Source organism: Dermacentor albipictus, chromosome 2 (genome assembly GCF_038994185.2).
Source record: "Dermacentor albipictus isolate Rhodes 1998 colony chromosome 2, USDA_Dalb.pri_finalv2, whole genome shotgun sequence".
In the NCBI taxonomy this organism is placed as follows: domain Eukaryota; kingdom Metazoa; phylum Arthropoda; class Arachnida; order Ixodida; family Ixodidae; genus Dermacentor; species Dermacentor albipictus.
Genome location: NC_091822.1, coordinates 5,248,772 through 5,270,145, shown reverse-complemented (window position 1 = coordinate 5,270,145; position 21,374 = coordinate 5,248,772). Strand labels below are relative to the sequence as shown.

Here is a 21,374-nt window from a genome sequence, read left to right as displayed (position 1 = left end):
GACACCAACGTTCAGCATATTTGCCAAACAGATCATCCGATACATTTGCCAGCCGCTAGATCCCATACGTACAAAGAAAGACGTGAAGCATACATGGACATCAATAGGCACTTAGAAAGGCAGCTTCCCCACAGCACTCGCTCACCCGTGTCATGTGAAAATGTTGCCACACACTGTTTCCCGTTCCGGTACCATCAAATCTTGCGGGTCATCGTATGTCGCCATTCACATCTATCGCTGCCAACCCCATTGCGGTTGGCATTTAACAGCATGTGTGGCACGGGAAGCTTACTACACACTTTTAATATGTGACAACTTGCCGCCATTCCCTGCTGCAGGCAGCGCAAAGTGAATCGTGTTTCGCTCTGGTGGCATCGGATTCTGACTAGGAGAAGGAAATTTACAGAATGGAAATGGGCTGGAGTACATATGACAGGGATTGTAAAGTAATGGCAGATTACCGTTATCTTTGAAAAAAAAACATTTTGCATTCTACCTGTACCAACATATGGGGCAGGAACTTCAAAGTTAACCCTTTGAGGGTCGAATTTTTTGAAAAAAACTTTCCCAGGTGGTCAAATTACTTTATTGCGGATCTTGAATGTACAAGATGTATAAAGTCAAGAATAAATAGTAAAAAAAAAAATTAGGAACAGTATTTTGGTGTCGGCATCACTCAGACCTGTAAAATGTTCAATAGTATTTCAGAGTATGGTACTCCTTGAAACACGGGTCTCTGCACAGCGCCTTATCGCAGTCTGCACACCTAAAATGCATGTATGTTCTTCTCTTGAAGCGATGAAGTGTGCTGGCGCACACATGACATCTTCTCTGCTTGCGGCTGCCTTAGGCAGAGGTCTGAGGCACCCTCTCGCGTAAGTGCGTTGCCGCGGAGAGCGAGAATACCTCGTGAGTGGGAGTGATAAACAAGCTAAGAGCAGCGCCAACCAAGGTAGAAATCAACTTCCGCTGCTTCTGCGATTGCGTGCCGACAAAGCGAAAAATCACGTTTCGCGCGCCTCCGTTGCGATCACGCGGAGGAACCGAACCCGCGAAAGCGCTTTGTTGCTGAGAGCGAGAATACCTCGCGAGCGGCTGTGATAAACAAGTTAGGAGCAGCGCCAATCAAGATAGAAATCAACTTCCACCGCCTTTGCAAGAGAGTGCCGACAAAGAGGAAAATGACGTTTCGCACGCCTCCGTTGCGATCACGCGGCGAAACTGAAACCGCAAAAGGGGTGTTGCCACAGTCTGCGTGATGCTCTCAAGCTAGAAGTCAGTTCTGTTTATCTCCCCAAGAAGGTAGCACAAATTTCAGACGCTTCTTGTAAGTCCTATGAGGTGGCAGCATCTCCCAGTGAGCACGCATCATCATTATGGCACGAAATTTCAAACGGAGGGTCGAAACCGTACCCGTACGGCTTCTCCTTGCAGGACAGAAAATCGCTGCCGTACATGTACGGCAATAACCTTCAAAGGGTTAACAAAGAAGCTTGAAAAGTTGAGGACCGTGCAATAAGGGATGGAATGAAAAATGTTTGGCTTACATTCAGAGACAGGAAGACAGTAGCATGAATTAGAAAGCAAAAGGGGGTAGCCAATATTCTGTAGTAGCCAATATTCTATAGTTGATACTAAGAGGACAAAATAGAGCTGGGCAGGCCATGTAATGTGTCGGGCAGATAGATAACTGGTGGTCTGCTAGTTACATAATAGGTGCCAAGGGAAGGGAAGCGCATTAGAGGATGGCAAAGAATTGGCTGTAATAAGATTAGGAAATTTGCAGGCACAAGTTGAAATTGGCTAGCGCAAGACAAGGGTAATTGGAGATCGCTGAGAGAGGCCTTGTCCTGCAGTGTATGTAAATATAGGCCAGTGATGACTGGCATTGGCTCATCTCTGTTCACAGGTTGTTTGGCAAATGTTCGATTCCCAATCCCAGAATCTGTGCATTCAACCGGTGACATATTGTGGTATTGCCGGTAAATGTGATGCAGGATTTTACTTGCATCAAGTAAATTTCTTCTTCTCCTAGGACCGATTATCTGTCTTCATCACAATTGCCTTCAATCTTGTGTGTGTGATGAGTAATAACAGTTCTTCATTGATTGGCTCCAATTTGAACCTCTCGGCATTTTGCTCATTATCTTTTACTTCATGCTTCTGTTATGTCTCCCAATGGAAACCTCAAGCCTTTTAGTCATTTCTGTATAGTCTAAAAGGTTAATGGCAGGTCTCCATAGAAAATATTAGTCCTAAACGGCTATATTGCAGTCTTATTATCGCAGGTTTATATTCTCAGATTGTGGTCATGTTCCAGTTCATTATTCTCCTCTCCAAAGGAAGTTGCAGGGGAGTAACTTTTTGTAGTAGCTTTTCTAGTTCTTGCACTCAATAAACAGTGTGTTGCTACAATAAACATCTGTTTTCAATCCGTTCTATACTTCATCATTCTTGCAGTAATTTGTCTGTTCCTATGAAAAAGGACTTAAAACTCTGAGGACATCTAAGCAGTTCTATTGGATTGTGAATGCGAAAGCAATAATGTCCTGTGGAACGCCACTGACCGGTCCTTCGAGTTGTGAACTCCTCGCGGGCAAGCGATTTTGGTTTGGCCTTACCGAGGTGAGAGTTTGCATGGACAAGGAACTCGGATGGCACAGGCTTCTGAGAGCGAGAGTGACCTGGTGTTATGGCGATGCCCTCTCTCATGCAATGCTGTAGCAACACGTGTTCCCTTTAGCCTGCTGTGCTCTGTCGAGGTTCGAGCCAGAAAGCGCGAGCAAGCGTCACCAGCGTGCTTGTGATGTGACGTCGCAGCCAATGAGCTTTGCTTCTACAGATGTCGCCAGCTTTTTTTGCTCAATAGGCCATTTTACACTTTTGAATTAGTTTTTTGTGCTGGTGTATAAACAGGCTTTGAACAGTATGCGGCATCCTTGCAGTCATGTTCTTGAAATGTGGCCGCAGTGGCTGTTTGCATGTTTTGGTGCCCGGACGGCCTAGCCTTGTTCAAATACAGGGGACATGCGTGTGCTGCAGTGACCCCTGTTCTGACCATTCTGCAGGTAACGGGCCAGATCGGCTGGAGGCGCGAAGGCATCAAATATCGCCGCAACGAGCTGTTTCTGGATGTCCTGGAGTACGTAAACCTTCTTATGTCTCCCCAAGGCCAGGTGCTAAGCGCACATGTGGCAGGGAAGGTCGTAATGAAGTCTTACCTCTCGGGCATGCCCGAGTGCAAATTTGGCATCAATGACAAGATCACCATGGAGAGCAAGGGCAAGGTGTCCACACTCGACGACCCAACCCGCAGGTACGACAAGAGGGAACGTGTGCACGGTAAACTGTGGGCACTCTCTCTCTGGCACATGAAAGTGCACCTGCACATCTTGTGCTTTGAATGAGGTGTTCACCGACTGACTGAGTAGCACTTCATAGCACCGCTCAACAGTACACCAGGTGACTCGTAGTAAATTGGGCAGGAGTGACTGACAGGCTGGTCGGGTGGCAGTCACAGAAAGAACAGTTCTACCTGAGATGTGCAGGTAGAACTGCATGGCACTGCACCAACTGTACACATATATTCTTTTGCTTCCTTTTTTTTTTACAGAGAAAACACAATAGTACCAAAGTACAAAAGTACCAATAGTGTGTGTGTGTGCTGCTTGTATCAACCCATCTGTTTGGGGCACTGTACTGTTAAAAAGTTCATCATAAAAAAAGTTTGGTGAACTTCATATCAGGCAAACCAGCTCAGCAAACTTTTTTTGTATGTGGTCCAATGGGCACCTGTGGGGAATCCTAGAATTCTGCTTCATTCACTTCGCTTTCAGTTGCACATGTACACGGACGTGGCAAATCTGACCACATCATTGTCTGTTTTCTTCAGCTTGATAATCCCGAGTCAGCAGGAAGCAGTTCAAGGATGCTCATTGTCGCCATCTTCTGGGCTAGCCAGTAATATTGCTATTTTTCATATTCCTCAATGCACAACAGAAGTATCTGAATACGATTGTGGAATCAAGGTACTATATTGGTCTAACTTCAGTGCAAGTACAGTCGCCAACCGATTATTCGGACTTCAGAGATGGCGGAAATGTCCGAATGAACAGGTCTCCGAAAAAGCAGATTAAGAAAAAAAATATCCTTTATTTCCACACACTTTTTCGGGCTCGGCAGTAGGCTTGAAGTTGTGAATGTGCCATTGCATGCTGTTCCGTTTACGCACAATCAGATGAACCTGAACCTCTGAGAGGGTCGTACTGTCACTATAGGCGGCTGAAAGCACAGTCGCTGCTTGTACACGCTCCACATGCGACAGCAGCGTAGCACATGGTGTCATCTTTCGACTCGAAGTCGTCTGGCACTGCAGCAGAAACCTGACGAATGATCTCGCCGTCGAGTTCTGCACATGTCAGTACAGCAGTGTCAGCACCTCTGAATCTCAAATGAGACGGTGTCCGCAATCGCAATGCAAGCACTGCATAGGTCTCGGCAGAACATTTTCGGCATCAGTAAGAAGCACACCGGAAGGCGACAAATCCTAGGCCTCGTGTCACCCGCTTGCTTGCATTCCCCTGCGCAATCTGTACTGTCGGCGCCATTAGACAATTCACGTGGTGTTTCCGTACGCTGCATTGGATCACCGCAACCTCGACGCAGCACACAAAGCAAACTTCACCACGCCATCATGCAGACACCAGTCGCACAAATGAAACACGTGCCCTACTCGCAGCGTCGTGCATGAAGAAACAAATCGGCTGCTGGATTGTCTTGACATGGCTTACTAAGCTGAGACCGGAATTTCTGTAGCCACGAACCAGGCAGAAACAATGATGATGAGCTAGGATTTGCAGTAGCGCCACTTCTTGGGGCAGCAAGGAGGCTCCATTCAAAACAAAAATGGCGAACCATGTACCGGTCAGAGTTGGTGCATGGTGCTCTCGATCGAGTTGGCTTAAGGACCGTCCAAAAAATCAGACGAGAGGTTGCAAGGCGTCCGAACTTTCGGCAGTTATACATTATGGTCTATGGGGAGAATGGCGGTGCTGCGAAGCAGATCGAATAATCAAGCATGTCCGAATTTTTCGAGTCTGAAAAGTCAGTCGGTGACCGTATATGTGCCGAGATGTGGACGTTTACATGTGTGTGCTTAAATAGCACTGTCTTTGATTGTAAAGCATAAGATATAGTAGATATTTACCTAAATGCAATAACCGTATTTACTAAAATGTACCATGAGGGTCCATTTTCATGTCGCACGAAATGAAAAAATTAAACCACGAATGTAACCTGAGTTGAATGGAAAAAGAAATGTTACCTTTATTCAAGGAATCAATTCGGAGAAGAGTTCACTTATCATTGTTGTCCAAGGAGGAGCCAAAGCTTTTCTTGGGCAGTATTCTCGAGTGATTACTTTCAGAGGTAGTTTCATTTCGTGAAACTTCGCGTGAATCGGCACCAAAGGCGTCCCTGACAAGTGTTGCCAGTAGACTTGCGGGCGTAGTAATATTTTACTTCGAGGTAAATAGTCCTTGGGGTCAAATACTTTCGAAGCGAGTTCAAGTAGTTGTCAGATGTCCGAAGAACAGAACTGAACAGTTTAAAGTTGTTCTATGCAAAAATTCTTTATTTCTGAGGTTACAACATACAGAGGCATCACAGAGAATCCTGTGATACCATATCTTAACCAGTAAAAAATTTGTTTGTATGTAGACTAGTTGTAGAAGGTGCTCCCTTCCAGGCAGATAACGTACAACACATGCATGAAACATCACAGAAAATCATTTGGTAACATATTTCAAGTAAAAAAATAATGGCATAAAGACGAGAAGCTCCACGTTTAGTGAAGACACTGCGTTCTACTAGTTACAAGGATACAACACAGAAAAATAAAATCTGATAAAATGACAGCTCTGCATGCAAGTAAAGAGTGTTCCTTTCTACAGTTGATAAAATGAAAGTCAAAAATAATCATGCAAAAAAGCTACTTGCTCCACATGCTGGGGAAGTAGGTGCTCCCTTCTGCTGGTAACAATGGCACCCGCTGTCAAAAATAACCTTTCACTTGTTTGTGTTGCTGGCACTGATAGGTACTTGCGGGCTACCCTTACAAGGGACGGGTGAAGATGGCTGCCTTTGCTCTTCCACCATTCGAGCGGGTCCTCACAGCGAGGAAGGAGGGGAGCTCTCGGGTAGCTCTCAACGTCATCAGACTTCATACCAAGTGTTGGTTTACAGCACCGTCTGGTGCAAAGCTTGCAAAGACCCCCCACACAGAAGCATCTGGGGAGCTAGCTAAACCTGTACCACTCTCACTTGATGTTTCACAGCATACAACTGGCAGTGTTTCCTCTGCTGCTATGGTGAGAACAGCGCAGGCCCACTTCTCTGCCCTTTCCGTATAGCAAGCATCCTTAAATCTTGGGTCCAGCAATATCGCCATTGCTGTATCCTCTGATGTCTTGACACAAGGAAACCTTGCCTTGATGCTGCGTGCCAGACTCGAAGCACTTGTCGTCAGCTCATCGCATTGAGCTGCCTGTCGAGCAAGTACAATGCCAATGCACTCCAGCAATGGAATAACTTGGGACAACGTAGGATATTTGTCCCCAGATAGCTCTGTTGTGGCTTGAGCAAGTGGATACAGTACCTTCACAGCGGCAGTCATCAGCTTCCATTCAGCTGCATTGAGGTTATCAAACCCATCACACTCCGAAAGCTCCACGGTGATCGCTTTGCGAAGCTTCAGCAGCCTAATCATCGTCTGATGCGCGCTATTCCAACATGTTGGAACATCTTGCACCACTTGCAGGGCATTGAGCTGCGTTTCCCTTTGTACTTCCATAAGGCGTGCCCGAGCCTTTGAGCTTCTCTTATAGCGGCCCATAGCCCTGGCCTTCATGCACAGTTGGGAAAATCCAGGTACAGTTCTGTCCAGTGCTGTGTAGAGCGCGCGAGTGGCCGGCTTTGCTCTGCAAGGCGACACCTGGTGGCAGTTGCTAGGTCCGAGATAGTGTGCCCAGGAGCATGCGTGGCCTAACAGACATGCAGGACCTGCAGAACTGCTTTTGACAAGTGACGATGTTGAAAATCGCTTTTGTTTATGTTAATCTGCACTTGGTCTGAGGGCGCTTGCGGCACGGCGAATGTCATAGAAGGAAGTGCGTGGACTGATAACGTGCGCTGGTCCTTTTGCAACAAATGAACTGCGCTCCTGGACTGTTTGAGATAACAAAGGCACTTATGAACACGACTGCTGATTAAATGCAACATGCGCAAGTGTGCACGTTTTTAGGCCACGCATGCTCCTGGGCACGCTATCTTGGGTCCAGCTACCTGCACCAGGGGTCGTACCACAGAGCAAAGCTGGCCATTCACGCGCTCTACACAGCAGCGGACGGCACTGTACATCCCGCTTCACGTCACTCACGCAGAAGTGCGGCGTGTGCCCGAAACATTTTATGCCCATCCCAGGCGGCTGAGTAATAGCAGCAGTGAAATTTCTCCCATTATGTGTAACAACGTACACTGGCACAGTACCTGGATTGGTAAGTGCCCACGCCTCCATCCCGCTTTTCCGGAAGAGCAAGTTTCTGACTGTGTGAGCGTCTGCCATTTCTGTACATGCCAGTGCGTGCACATGCAGTTGAAATGAGCTGTCCATGACGTGGCATGCTACCTACAAGTAGCTTTTATTAGCACGCGATGTCCAACTGTCTGTCGTTATTGAAAGTGCCACTACTCCACTGTCAATCACCGCCTGAAGGGTGCTTATCAAGTTTTGTTTCTTCGAAGCGTAGAGCTCCGGAATTATTGCTCTGGAAAACGTTGTTTGAGGCGGCACAACATACTTGGGAATAGCAGTGTTCATAATGGCCACAAAGCCCGGCTCCTCAACAACACTGTAAGAATGCATCCTGCGCACTATAAATCCGACAATAGCCCTTGTCATTTCCTGTGCTTCTGGCGCCTATTTTTCAGCTTCCGCTTGAAACGGTCGGCTACTAAAGGCTGTTGCGCGTCAGGCTTAGTGACAGCAGTAGACTTCACGCTTTTCCGCGCACAACGTTCTTTTTCATATGCCACGAAAACATTCGGGTGCCTCTTTAAATGCGTTGCCAGATTCGTCGCCATTTATTTGGCGTCTTCAGAATAGCATGGCATTTGAGACACTGAGCTTCCTGGCCAGGCGGGACCTTCACAAAAAAGTTCCATATTGGTTTGGCACTCCTGGACGCATTGGCCATGTCACTTGATGGAGTGAAGCAACTGATGCGCACCGAGCGCGCAATGCGATCAACACCTGCTCACTGCACACGGGCCACACAGTAACCAAACAATGAAACGGGAGCCTTGACGAACGTGCGTGCGTGATGGCTACGGCAACGCTCCGAAGGTTGTCTTGGCTCCACATGTAGTACATTTGTAGGCCTGATGTCAATGGCACTGGGGCTTTTGCCCAACAAAACCGAAACTCCTGATAGTACTGAAACTACAGTTTTGATATTCGTTCACCCGGAATACTTCGAAATGTCAAATTTTAAGTTCTGGTCGAAGCAAATTCGAATACTGTAATATTGGTTCGAATATTCGAAGCGCTCAAATATTTGCACAAGGCTAGTTTCTGGTACTGTGCTTAGCTCGCTCTCAGTATACGACTGACAGTCGCATACTTTGAGGGGTTCGGTGCTTGGACGAGCAGTCTCGCGAAAGTGATACTGTTACCTGAGTGGTACTATTACCCAAGAATCAAGTTATCCACGTCGTCTAGCTCGTTTCATATTAAGTACTTCTTGAGGGACCGCTCAACCATTTTATTCGGAAACAGTGCCCGACCACTATGAGGTCCACAGAGCTCTTCCAGCTAAACTGGCCTTGCGTTTAAGGAGGGCCTCCTGCTAGTCCTGCCATCCATAAACAGAGTCCTTGTTGTTGAGTTGCTTAGCTGTGGCAGTTTTGCAGCTCCTCTGCCACCAAAATTGCTCGGCTCTTGAAGCGGGCATCTGTAGTGAACACAAATGCCGCGGATAAGCCACAGTGCTGCCAGCGCAGAACAGAGCCGACCGCAGTCGACCGTAGCCAGCCGGCCGCCAAGAGAGGGCCGGCGCACAAAGAATAAAGATCAGTTGGCACCGAGACTCCAAGCCCCACGCCTCGTCTCTGCTTTCCTCGCGCGTGCCAATAATTGGTGACCCGGACGTGATCGCCGTGAACCAGCCAAGCGACGCCGACAGCCCCACGGTAGCCGTACTTGATGTCAAGCTACCTCCGTTTTGGACTGGCGACCCGGAACTTTGGTTCGTGCAAGTTGAGTCGCAGTTCGCTGCACGCCGCATCACTGCTGACAGCACCAAATACCACCACGTGGTGGACAACCTCCCGCCTGCGACGGCCAGCGAGGTGCGGGACCTACTGCTAACGCCATCCGCAGAGAACGCCTACCAGAAGCTTAAAGAGACATTGATTCGCCGTGTTACACCGACAGAGCCCGGGCGTCTCCAACAGCTATTGCGGGAGGCCGAACTTGGCGACCGCCAACCCCGCCAGTTGCTACGCCACATGCAACAACTGGCCGGCGACGCAACAGCAAGCGACGGTCGCTTAGTGCAGGAACTGTTCCTGCAAAGGCTTCCCACAAGTGTACGGATAGGCCTCATGGCGTCGGGCGAGACAGACCTTGCCAAGATGGCCAAGCTCGCCGACAAACTCATGGCTGTCGCCGTGCCCACAGTCGCGTCGGTGCACGCAGACGCACCGTCCGCCAATTCCTTGCAAGAGATGCGAGAGGAAATTTCTCGCCTCGCAGACACCGTCGCAGCGCTGCACTCGAGCGGAAACCAGCGACCACGACAGCGTACCGCATCACAACCACAACAACGTAAAGTGTGCTGGTACCACCGCAAATTTGGCAACGCTGCACGGACTTGTGTGTCGCCCTGTGAGAATTCGGGAAATGCCCCGGGCCAGCGCTGAGGGTGACCAGTACCCCCGCCCCACCGGACAGTCGCCCATCGGTTTTCTTCCTGACCGATCGGGAAAGAGGTGCTCGTTTCCTAGTCGACGCAGGGGCGGAAGTTAGTGTCGTGCTGGCGTCGCCAGCCGACCGCAAACGACCGTGCACAGCACCGTTGCAAGCCGCCAACAATACGACGATACCGACGTACGGGCACCGCTCCCTCTCGCTGGACCTGGGCCTCAAGAGGACGTTTCGGTGGATTTTCGTCGTGGCCGACGTAAAATTTGCCATCCTGGGAGTGGACTTTTTGCGCAACTTCGGACTGCTTGTTGATGTCCGCAACCGGGGTTTACAGGACCCCATGTCGCAAGCAGAAGTGTGCGGGAAGCCATCCAGGCATCCACTGCTCAGCCCCACGTTCGTAGCACCGCCTGGCGCTACACGATTCACCGGAATCCTCGGTGATTTCCCTGAACTGACGCGGCCACCACGGCCGTCAAACACAATGTATTCTACCACATTGTCACCACAGGCCCACCAGTTTACGCACGCCCACGTCGCCTGTCCCCGCAAAAGCTGCAAGCAGCTCGACAGGAATTCGACCACATGCTCGAGCTCGGCATAATCCGCCCATCCGCTAGTCCGTGGGCGTCTCCACTGCACATGGTGCCGAAGTCTTTTTTTTTTTTTTACATAAAAACTGTTACAGCGCAAACACATGCAACCACAAAGAATAAGGGACAGGACACAAGCGCATTTAATGCCAAAGTCTACACCAGGAGACTGGCGACCCTGCGGCGACTATCGAGCCCTCAATCAAGCAACCGTACCCGACCGCTATCCGGTACCTCACATTCATGTCACGTCCAGCCTACATGGTGCGGCGATTTTCTCCAAGGTCGACCTCGTGCTGGCGTACCATCAGATCCCCGTGGCTCCAGAGGATGTATCGAAGACGGCGATAACCACGCCCTTCGGCCTGTTCGAGTTCCTACGCATGCCGTTCGGCCTGCGAAACTCCGGACAGACATTCCAGCGTTTTATCAACGGCGTTTTGCATGGCCTCGAGTTCTGCCATGCATACCTCGATGACCTACTCATCTCAAGCACTTCACCGGATGAGCATGAGGCGCATCTGCGATCCGTGTTTCAGCGCCTGGCGGAGCATGGCATCCTGGTGAGCACGGACAAGTGCGGGCTGGGTGCCGAGAAGCTGACTTTTCTAGGCCATGTTGTTTCAAGCTCTGGCATTCAACCTCATCCAGACAAGGTTAAAGCTGTCGAGAAGTTTACACGACCCACCACTAAGCGCCAGCTCCGCGAGTTCCTTGGCCTTGTAAATTACTAGCGATGTTTCATACCTCGGTGCGCAGCCGTTCTACACCCTCTCCACCTCCTGCTGTTGACACACGAAGGTGCTGATAGGGAGCTGTTCTGGATGGACGCCGAAGCGGCTTTTCAAGAGATCAAGAGACACCTCGCCGATGCCACACTTCTCGCCTACCCGCAACCGGGAGTCCCACAGTGCGTCATGGTTGACGCCTCGGACGCAGCTGTGGGTGCTGTCCTTCAACAACTCAACAAAGGAGTATGGCAACCGATCGCTTTCTTTTCTTGGAAATTGACACCCACCGAGCAGCGTTACAGCACTTTCGGACGTGAGCTGTTGGCCGTCTACACAGCAATCCGGCACTTTTGTCATTACTTAAAGGGACGGAATTCTTTGTAATGACTGATCACAAGCCTCTCACTTATGCCTTACGCTCCCTCAAATCTGATGGCGGCACACACACAGCCCGCGAGCTGCGGCAGATGTCCTACATATCGGAATTCACCACGGACATTCGCCACATAAAAGGAGTAGACAACGCTGTCGCCGATGCTCTTTCACGCAGCCCAGTAAATGCCATCACTCACACGGGAATAGACCTCGCAAAAGTGGCGACCGCTCAACGCGACGATGACTAACTGCGCCGTTTGCAGAAAACATCGACGTCACTCATCCTCCAGTGGTTTCCTTTGCTCGGAGCAGGAGACATTTGTTGCGATACATCTACAAGTAGCCCTCGACCATTCGTGCCTGCTTGCCTCTGTCGGGAGGTATACGCTTCGTTACACGAGCTTTCACACCCAGGAATCCGGGCGACCCAGAAGCTGCTCACAGCACGTTTCGTATGGCCTGGCATCAACCGCGATTCCCGACAGTGGACTCGCGAGTGTCTTAGGTGTCAACGGTCCAAGGTTCAGCGTCACACGGTGACACCGTTGGAGACATTTCCAGGGCCAGATGCTCGATTCGACCACATCCATATGGACATAGGCGGACCATTGACACCTTGCCAGGGCCAAACGTACTTGCTCACTTTGGTCGACCGTTTCACGCGGTGGTCAGAAGCTATCCCGATTCCTGACATGACAGCCGAAACTGTTGCTCGCGCTTTTGTCAACCACTGGCTATGTCGTTTTGGTGCACCTTCCTCCATTACAACGGACAGAGGAAGTCAATTTGAGTCTGTGTTCGCCAGTCTGACGAAACTCATCGGCGCCTCACGCATCAGGACTACGGCCTACCACCAAATGAGCAATGGAATGGTCGAGAGGTTTCACCGGCAGCTGAAAGCTGCACTTATGGCAAGTGAACATGACTCTTGGGTGGAAGCATTGCCTATCGTGCTTTTGGGCATACGCACAGTGTGCAAGGCAGATATCGGCTGCAGCGCTGCGGAACTTGTCTACGGCACGACGCTACGTCTGCCCGGTGATTTCTTCGCATCTGGCCAACAGCAAGCTCACATTTCTGCCAGCGACTACGCAGCTCGCCTCCGTGACATCATGAACAAGCTTCGAGCTACACCTCCGCGACAGCCCACAGAGAGGACACACGTGAGCAATGAGCTTGAGTCATGTAGTCACGTCTTTCTGCGGAACGACACTGTACGACGACCACTACAAGCACCGTACGATGGGCCATTCAAGGTTCTCTGTCGTGGGCGGAAGACGTTCACTATCGAAATGCGGGGGCGGCGGGAAGTTGTTTCGTTGGACAGACTTAAACCTGCGTACATGAAAACGCAGTCCATGACACCCACCTCCACCCCGTCGCCTGGAACCCATACAAAAGTGCCTAGTCCCAGGGCAGCGGTTTCCACCAGGGCGGAAAACGCAGCCACGCCTGATACTCGCACCTACCATTTGCACAGTGGCAGACGTCTAAATGCGCCAAATCGCCTCAACCTCTAATCACACGAGTGATTTGTCGTGTTGATCCCGTTCGTGTTCTCACTAGGGGGGGATGCTGTAGTGAACACAAAAATGCCGCGGTGCTGCCAGCGCGGAACAGAGCCGACCGCAGTCGACCGTAGCCAGCCGGCCGCCAAGAGAGGGCCGGCGCACAAAGAATAAAGATCAGTTGGCACCGAGACTCCAAGCCCCACGCCTCATCCCTGCTTTCCTCGTGCGTGCCAATACATCATACCGAACTTGCTGTGTCACCGTAACATTGCGAATGAAGTCGAAGTGCAAAAGGCCGCAGGCTACATGGGCACCGTAACAGCAACATTAGCCACAAACACAGAGAAAATGGCATGGATTCCAACAAAAAAAAGTTTACTTCTGTCGACTTGTCTGTGGATTGAATCGAGATGTAAAGGTATAGGTTGCCAACATAATGCTAAATACCGCAGGATTTAGAATCTGTTTTAATGTTGTCATTTTTGCCATTGTTTGAATTGTAACGTGAGGGTTGAGTTCAAGCAACTGGTAATGTAATACCCCGCAAGGGGTCCTTAAGGTAATGAAATGAAATGAAAATCATGACTCTTGTTACAATAGAGTAAATACAGTACTATTAATCACTGTATGCTTGTTGCTTAGGCAATTTTGCACATCACCATGTTGTATGTTAATGTTGGAATGTATGCAGATTGGGTGAGGGAACAAACGCGAGTTAATGACATCTTAGTTGAAATCAAGAAAAAGAAATGAGCATGGGCAGGACATGTAATGAGTAGAGAAGATAACCGATGGTCATTAAGGGTTACGGACTGGATTCCAAGGGAAGGGAAGCTTAGCAGGGGTGGCAGAAAGTTAGGTGGGTGGATGAGATTAAGAAATTTGCAGTGACAACATGACCACAAATAGTACATGACTGGGGTAGTTGAAGTATGGGAGAGGCCTTTGCCCTGCAGTGGGCGTAACCAGGCTGGTGATGATGATGTTGGAACACGCAAGACCAATACAGGTGCAGGGCCATCTAGTGCTTTTCATTGCAATTTTCTAGACTAAACGGCCTTCAGTAATGCCCTAACTGTGGATCTGTGTTGTGCATGGTAAAAAAATTTGACCTGCAGCACATGGATTGTGTTCAGTTATTTACTGTATGTCATGCATTCTCCTCCTCTGCAGCACAGGGAAGACATCAATAGCGATAGATGACTGCCAGTTCCACCAGTGCGTGAAACTGAGCAAATTTGAGAGCGAACACAGCATCAGCTTCATTCCTCCGGATGGGGAGTTCGAACTCATGAGGTAAGTGGACACCAAAAAGTGGCTACTGTTTGGTTGACTACGAACGCTTATGTATATTTAAAACTGCAAAAGGCTTTGTGGTCAGAGAACAGAAGAGTTCACCTTTCTTGTCTGCACTGTTTAACTCTCATACTTGCACTAGCCAGCATATTCTTGCATCTTTATTTGAGTACTTACAAGTAGCATCATGCTGGATTGAAAACTGCATCCCACATGCTTCATGCCATTTGCAATAGTGCTGTGAGCAGGGGTTAGACATGCTCATTTGCATGCCCCTACCACACACATTCAAATACTTGTGTGGGTTGTTCCCATTTTCCTTAACTTAGCTGTGGATGCTGGGTGTGGAACTTGCTTGGTTGCACCGTAAGTGCCGGGTGACTTTCATGCTCAGGTCACATTCGAATCTTAGTGTAGTGAATGCAGATACACAGTAAAATGTTAATTTTACCCTCTTTAATTCTGATAATTCGGGCTTGTCCTCTGGTCTCCGCAGTCTTGTGCATTATTTGATGTAATCATACTTTCGTTTGGACAATTGTCGGAGCTCGGCGAGCGCTGCAAATGTGGGATGCAAAAGAGCAAGAACAGCACTAATGTGCAACTAAGAAACGAAGCAGCGAAGTCTGCATTGCCAGTCAGCAATGGAAATGGTATGGGAATTTCAGCAATGCCAGAACACTTCGTGTTTGTGTATTTAAAGCCTGTATTCTTGCGTTTACTACCATCCAAAGCACCATGTTGGCCACGTGCCTTTATAACTGCGTAGTCGCCATCCAAGGTCACGTCAATAGGTACCGTGGTTTCGTCCACATGGATTGTGGCAAACGGCATACTGTCTTGTTTCGACTCGGCATGTGTGTGGGCCGCGTGCCTTCATAACTGCGTAGTCATCACCTATAATCTCGTTCATAGCAACCGCAGTTGCAGCATCCGCAGTTGCAGTAAACAGTAGTTTCAGTTTGACTTGGTGCATTCGTCAGCCGTGTGCCTTCAGAACTACAAGGTCGATATCAGTGATTGCCTCTATAGTGGTTGTGGCAAAAAGTACAGTGAACGCTCGTTAATTCGAAAGTTCAGATAATTCGAAGTAGCCGCCACAGTCCGTCCAGCAATGTATTGAAAGCAATATGTAACGCACCCCGCTAATTCACACTGAAATCTGCACCGTCACCGATAATTCGAACTCCGCACCATCGTGGATGGGGAGAGTGCTAGTGCATGAGAGCATGTTGGTGACGCTGGCATTGCCGCACTGGCCGCGTGGCTTTACTTTTCCATCTGCGGCCCTTTGTTTATGCCTGCCTGGAGAGACGCACCTGTCCAGGCATGGCCAACGCCTTTGTTGCAAGTCGCTTCTCTACCGTGAGGTTCTGTACAAAGTTCAAGGGTGATAAATCGTTGCCGTGCACCGTATGCTATATGTGCGAGCAAAAACATGAGGTTGAATCAGCGTACGCAGCTCAATCTTGCATGTGCGAGCGAGGAAAGTGGGGCAGATGCACGCCCTCTCCTGCGGCACGCGTGGCACGGGGGTGAGGCGGAAAAAGGGGGGACATTGTCCGGTGGCTGCTGCTTACAATGCGGCCATGCGGGCGTCATGTCTTGAAAGTGATCTGCGACATGGCCAGAGTGCATGCCCATGTGGGCTTCATCTTCAGAGCGATCTTAGACGTTTGCAGAGTGCACGTAATGCTGATAGCTTCATATGCAATATACTTTCTACGTTTCATTCGCGTCGAAAGGACAGATGCACTTCGATCGCTGCTACTGCCGCGATACCTCACTCCAGCGTTTTTCAGCGAATTTCCGTGTTCATAGAGCGAGATGTGTTCATGTTTACCTCTGTGTGCGTGATACCGTACTTGTTAATTTAGTTAGTATGCAAATGTTTACTACAAGTTTATACGGCCAATAAAACTACTATCCTTACTTCATATAGCTATCTACAAATTTGCTATCACAATCAATGCTTCGCTTTTCGGGCGAAACTGCGGCATTTTTTTTTCCGCACCTGTCGGCACGACGAATGCACGGATGAGCAAGAGCCATGTCGACGTCGGGCATGTCGGACTGCGTTGGCCGCATCCGGTTACGTTAGCTGCTCCAATGCTTCGAAGTATAGACGTCATTGTTCACGCCAACATGACTTAGCTTGTGTGCATGCACGCGCACGCCATGTCAGACTACATACGCACCTTAACCATGCCATTGTTTTTTCTGACTTTCATTAGTTTGAATTTTGTATTTCAAGTTTTTGTAGCATCCCCACGGAATTCGAATTAACTAGCTTTTAGTGTACTTTAAGTTTGACTCGGTGCAAAGCTGTTTAGTATGAACAGCACCAGTTACATCGCAATAGACGGGATGATTTGTTGGCGACTAGCTCACTGGGGGAAAAAAATAATCGATATGTGTGTGCGGTAGGGAAAAAGCATTTTAGGTGAAGATATGTGCCGGTGCCGCGCTGCAAGTGCTAATCAGTGATGCAAATTGCAGCTTTCGCACTTCTTTGGGGAAAATAGAAACAGGATTTGCCGATTCATTGGGCCGATACGTGTGTTAGTGTAGTAAGCATTTGCTTATTGTTTTCTTGATAGCCTTGTTGCGAACTTGAGGTGGTCCCGTAGCGCTCGTCACCCATTTTGTGACAGAGCGTTGGTAGCGAAGACTCAGTCAGGCGTCGGTGAGATTAACAAAATGGACTTTATACACTATATACAGGTCATTACACAGTGGAATCTCGATGATACGATCACGGCTAATACGAATTTCTGGATGATACGAATTTTTCTTTGGTCCCGGCTGAACCCCATTACTTTGCAGCGTGCTAAAGAACGGTTGTTACGAATCAATTTTCGACCCGCGTCGGTTTATGCGAAAATTACCAAAGACACTTTGGAAATTCTAAAGTGTGCTTGGCAAAAGCCAGACGCTGCTGCCGTCTGTGCTCCGCTTTTCTGGCTTTGCTGTTTGGTGAAATGGCCAGTCGCTGCTGCCGTCTGCGCTCCAATTCACTCGCTTTGGTGTTCGGCGATATCGCCTGTCGCTGCTGCCGCTTTCGTTCTGCTTCCCTGCCTTTGATACCTGGCGATCTAATCAGTTGCTGTTGGCGTTTCCGTTCTGCCTCCCTTGCTTTCGCATCTGGTGACATGTTCAGTAGTTGCATGCTCATTCGCTCCTTGTTCTTCTGGCGTTTCGTGTTGGGGGAATCCGGCATCCGCTGCCGCTTCCCCGAACCGCTTGGCGCGCTATCACTGGGCCGCTCCGGAGCCATGCGTCACACCCACTCGACTGCAACAAGACGTCTGGCGAAGGAGCGGCAGTGCAGCTGCCATTGCCGACGTGCGCGCTCGTTCTGCCGCTACTGTGTGACGTCACGGTTGCTGTGTGCAGCTGCGCCCTCCACCGGCGCGCCGGTTGCTAAGGAAGGGAGGAGGTTGCGCCGCTGCGTGGAGGAGAGGCCACAGTTGGCACAATTCCAGCGCACGAACGGACGCGACCGCGAGCATGAGCTGCGGTCGGCTCATGCTCGGTCATGATGGCCGCGAAAGAGAACAGCGCGCCGTCACGCGATTTCTCCTCTTCTCTTTTGGTTTACGGGCACGGACACGGCTCCGTACAGCGCGGAGGCCGCGAATGGGCGCGAAGAGTTTGAAGCGGTGTCGTTTTTGTTGCTTTTGTGCTTTTGCTCCTTCTCCGCGTGCCATCGACGGAGTAGCTGCTGTGCTTTGGGCTGCGTTCTGTGTGTTAGACGTGGGCGACGGTGAAGGACCACCACCGGCGGCTGAAACGCTGCACTCGCTCGAAGTTTTGAGGCGTGCTATGGCCGCGGATGAAATCAGCGATGACATGTGCACGCATTCTTATGAATTTGAACAGTCTGCTAAGTGACCTGACAAAGAAAAAGGACATTAGAGACTTTTTCTTCAAGAAATAAATGCTTTTTACTTGTGTGTGCCCGAGTGAATTCACCTCTGACTCTTAAATTTAGCTAGTTTTAATTGTTCCGATGATACGAATTTCAGCTAATACGAATATTTTTCGTGACCCCGTCAGATTCGTATCATCGAGATTCCACTGTACAGGACAAGATCAGATCGGCAGGGAGGCCGAGAGCTAACAGCAAACGTGACTGTTCCCGCACGGCAACGTCCGGTGAGACTCCAACGCGTGATACACCTCGCTCCACTCGAGAGTGGCACTCGGCTCACGATGGTTCGGGGGATCCGGTTCTCCCGGCGTCAGGGTTTATAAAGCCCCGAGAAACGATTGTCACTCGAACGGCCTAATACAAAGCCAGCACTCGACGGTCGTCTGAGAGGTCCAACTAGCGACCGCGCTGGCCACCCGCTTCAAATTTGCCGCGTGCAGTGACCTCCAGGGGAAAGGAAATACGGCGCCGGGCTGTCTAGCACTTTGTTGCACGTTTGGACATGTCGCTCGCCGATGCTCCTCCTCAGAACACCGCTGCCTGGTGGCGCAGCATCTTGACTTGTCAAGGGAGCGTTAGGGCGCTGTGCCTTTCGGCGCAGCCCCAGGTTTGTCCAAAGGGCGTTCGCAGGAAAATTTCCGCATCTTGTAGATTCAGAATCCGGCTGGTTGTACTGGCATAACAGCATCCCCACCATCAGATAAGGCGCCGGGAAGACGAGCTGCCTCCAAGTGGCTCGGATGCCAGGCGCACACGTTCGTCAGGCTTGTCCAAGTTCACGTCCAGTGTCCGGACGCCAGGTAACTTCACGTGCCCAGGTCCCACTCGCCAGGCCAAGAGCTCTGCTCACAGCGTTGTCGCCAAGGCACCTCGACCAGCTCCGCTCTGGTCGTCCTGCAGCTTGCAAAACCGACCGGCAAAAGGCAACACCCAACACGAGCAAGTGCCCTCTGTCTCCCGTCAAGCACCAGACAAGGCCATAATCCAAATCAACCTAACTAAATTGCTGTCCCCCTTTTTGCTCCTGCTGCAACAAGAGGCAGGTGTACAATCTGGTACGCAAGGCTCAAACAACCATTTTTCAAATTAACAGCACATCAAAATATCGGGAACAATCAGCAATAATAATGAAAATTAAAATGGTCCCCTTGAAATCACTTAGACCGAAAACATACTACTGAGGAAGCAAATGAGGTCCTTCCATTTTTTTTTTTTGGTGATATTTTTGAGGAATGAGAAGCTGCTCATATTTGCGACCCTGCTTATCTGTGTAGCGGCGGTACAATAAGCCAGATTCCTCGTAAAATGAAACCCTGTTTTTTTTTTCACTCCTCGTTTGACGCTCTTCATCAGGTCGGCTATTGAGCAGTTTTCCTGTTGCTCGTGAATTAGTTTCCTTTTCAACTGCAGCCAGCTCCTGCCAGCTGGCGGAAACCGGAGCGAGTGCGGAGCCCGCATCGCCTAACTGCGGCGTCTTTCCATGTCGCGGCTAGCACTGCACGTGTCACTCCCAGTCACTTCCAGGACATGCTCGCCCAGGCCAGCCTTTGAGCTCTGCCTCTCCTGTGCCTGCTCGCCACTCAAGTTACCTTGATCGGTCCGTGTGCCTCACCGCTGTTCACTCACCGACGCGAAGTCAAGTTCCCTCGACAGCTGGCGCGCTTTGGATCGCGTGAGGGCTGTGTACGCCACGTTGGCAAAGAATGATTTGCCCTGATCCTTCAGCAGCTGCTCCAAGCTATTTGAGAAGAGGTAGGGAAAGTTCTCTGAGAGGACGGCAGACACAGCAGCTTCTGTGGTAACTGTTGCGATCGGTAAACTTTCTCCTCCTCGGCCACTTGCCGTATCCAAGAACCCTCTCCCGTAAAATCACTCGAGGAGACGAAAGACGGGTGGACAACATCCGTAGTTGCTGCAGAGCACTTGACACCTCACTCCACTCGAGAGCGGCACTCGGCTCACAGTGGTTCAGTGAATCCAGTTCTCCCAGCGGCGGCGGCGGTGCTTATAAAGCCCCGAGAAACTATTGTCGCCTAAACGGCCCAATACAAAGCCAGCACTCGACGGTCATCCGAGAGGTCCAACCAGTGACCGCGCTGGGCTGTCTAGCACTTGGTTGCACGTTTCGACATGTCGCTCGCCGATACTCCTCCTCAGGACACCGCTGCCTGGCAGCGCAGCATCTTGTCAAGGGAGCGTTAGGGCACTGTACCTTGCGGCGCAGCCCCAGGTTTGTCCAAAGGGCGTTCACAAGATAATTTCTGCATCTCGTAGATTCGGAATCAGGGCTGGTTGTATTCGGAATCTGGGCTGGTTGTAGTGCCACAACAGCCTTGATAATTTGGCCTTCAGTTAACTATGACATTTTCTTTGGACCCATGAAATCCAAATTAACAAGTCTTACTGTACAAATGAAGTTAATCTAAAATGATTGTCACCGGTGTCAGCGTGTAAAGTTTTTTGCAAAAACTCTTCAGATATTTTTTTGTCGGATGCGACTTCATTGTAATAAGCTTTGACTGCAGTAATGCTTATACAGGTGACTTCTGCTAATTCAGCCCTAATGGGACTGACGAAATAGGTCAAATTATCCAGCGAGTTGACTTAAAACAGGCAGAAAAAGCACCAAAACCCACTACTGATTCATGTGGCAGTATTTGTCAGAATTGTAACACATCTGTGAATCGAACGGGCACCCATTTTTTACCAGTTCCAAGTAGAAAGGAAGATAAACGAACTGGTCAAGTGATGCACATTCGCCCTCACACCTGCTCCCGGAGTGCATGAAACTGTCGAGGAGTCCTCAAGTGTGCTTTCTTGATGTGGATAAAACAAACGGGAAAAATTGCACTGGAGCTCATAAATGAAGAAGTCAAATGTGCACCCAATTGTTTTAGCAGAAAAAGCATAGCATGCCTCCGATAGCAGCAATAATAAAGGTGAAACTGGCGA

The 21,374-nt window shown here is 49.7% G+C and overlaps 1 protein-coding gene across 1 annotated transcript in view; it reads left to right on the top strand.

The window, feature by feature from the left end:
- AP-2mu (adaptor protein complex 2, mu subunit) overlaps window positions 1-21,374 on the top strand; it is a 72,730-nt gene that overhangs the window by 9,535 nt on the left and 41,821 nt on the right. The window contains exons 4-5 of the mRNA XM_070533427.1: window positions 3,069-3,316; window positions 14,366-14,488. Of these exons, the coding sequence (XP_070389528.1) occupies window positions 3,069-3,316; window positions 14,366-14,488 (371 nt within the window). The remainder of the gene's footprint in view (window positions 1-3,068; window positions 3,317-14,365; window positions 14,489-21,374) is intronic.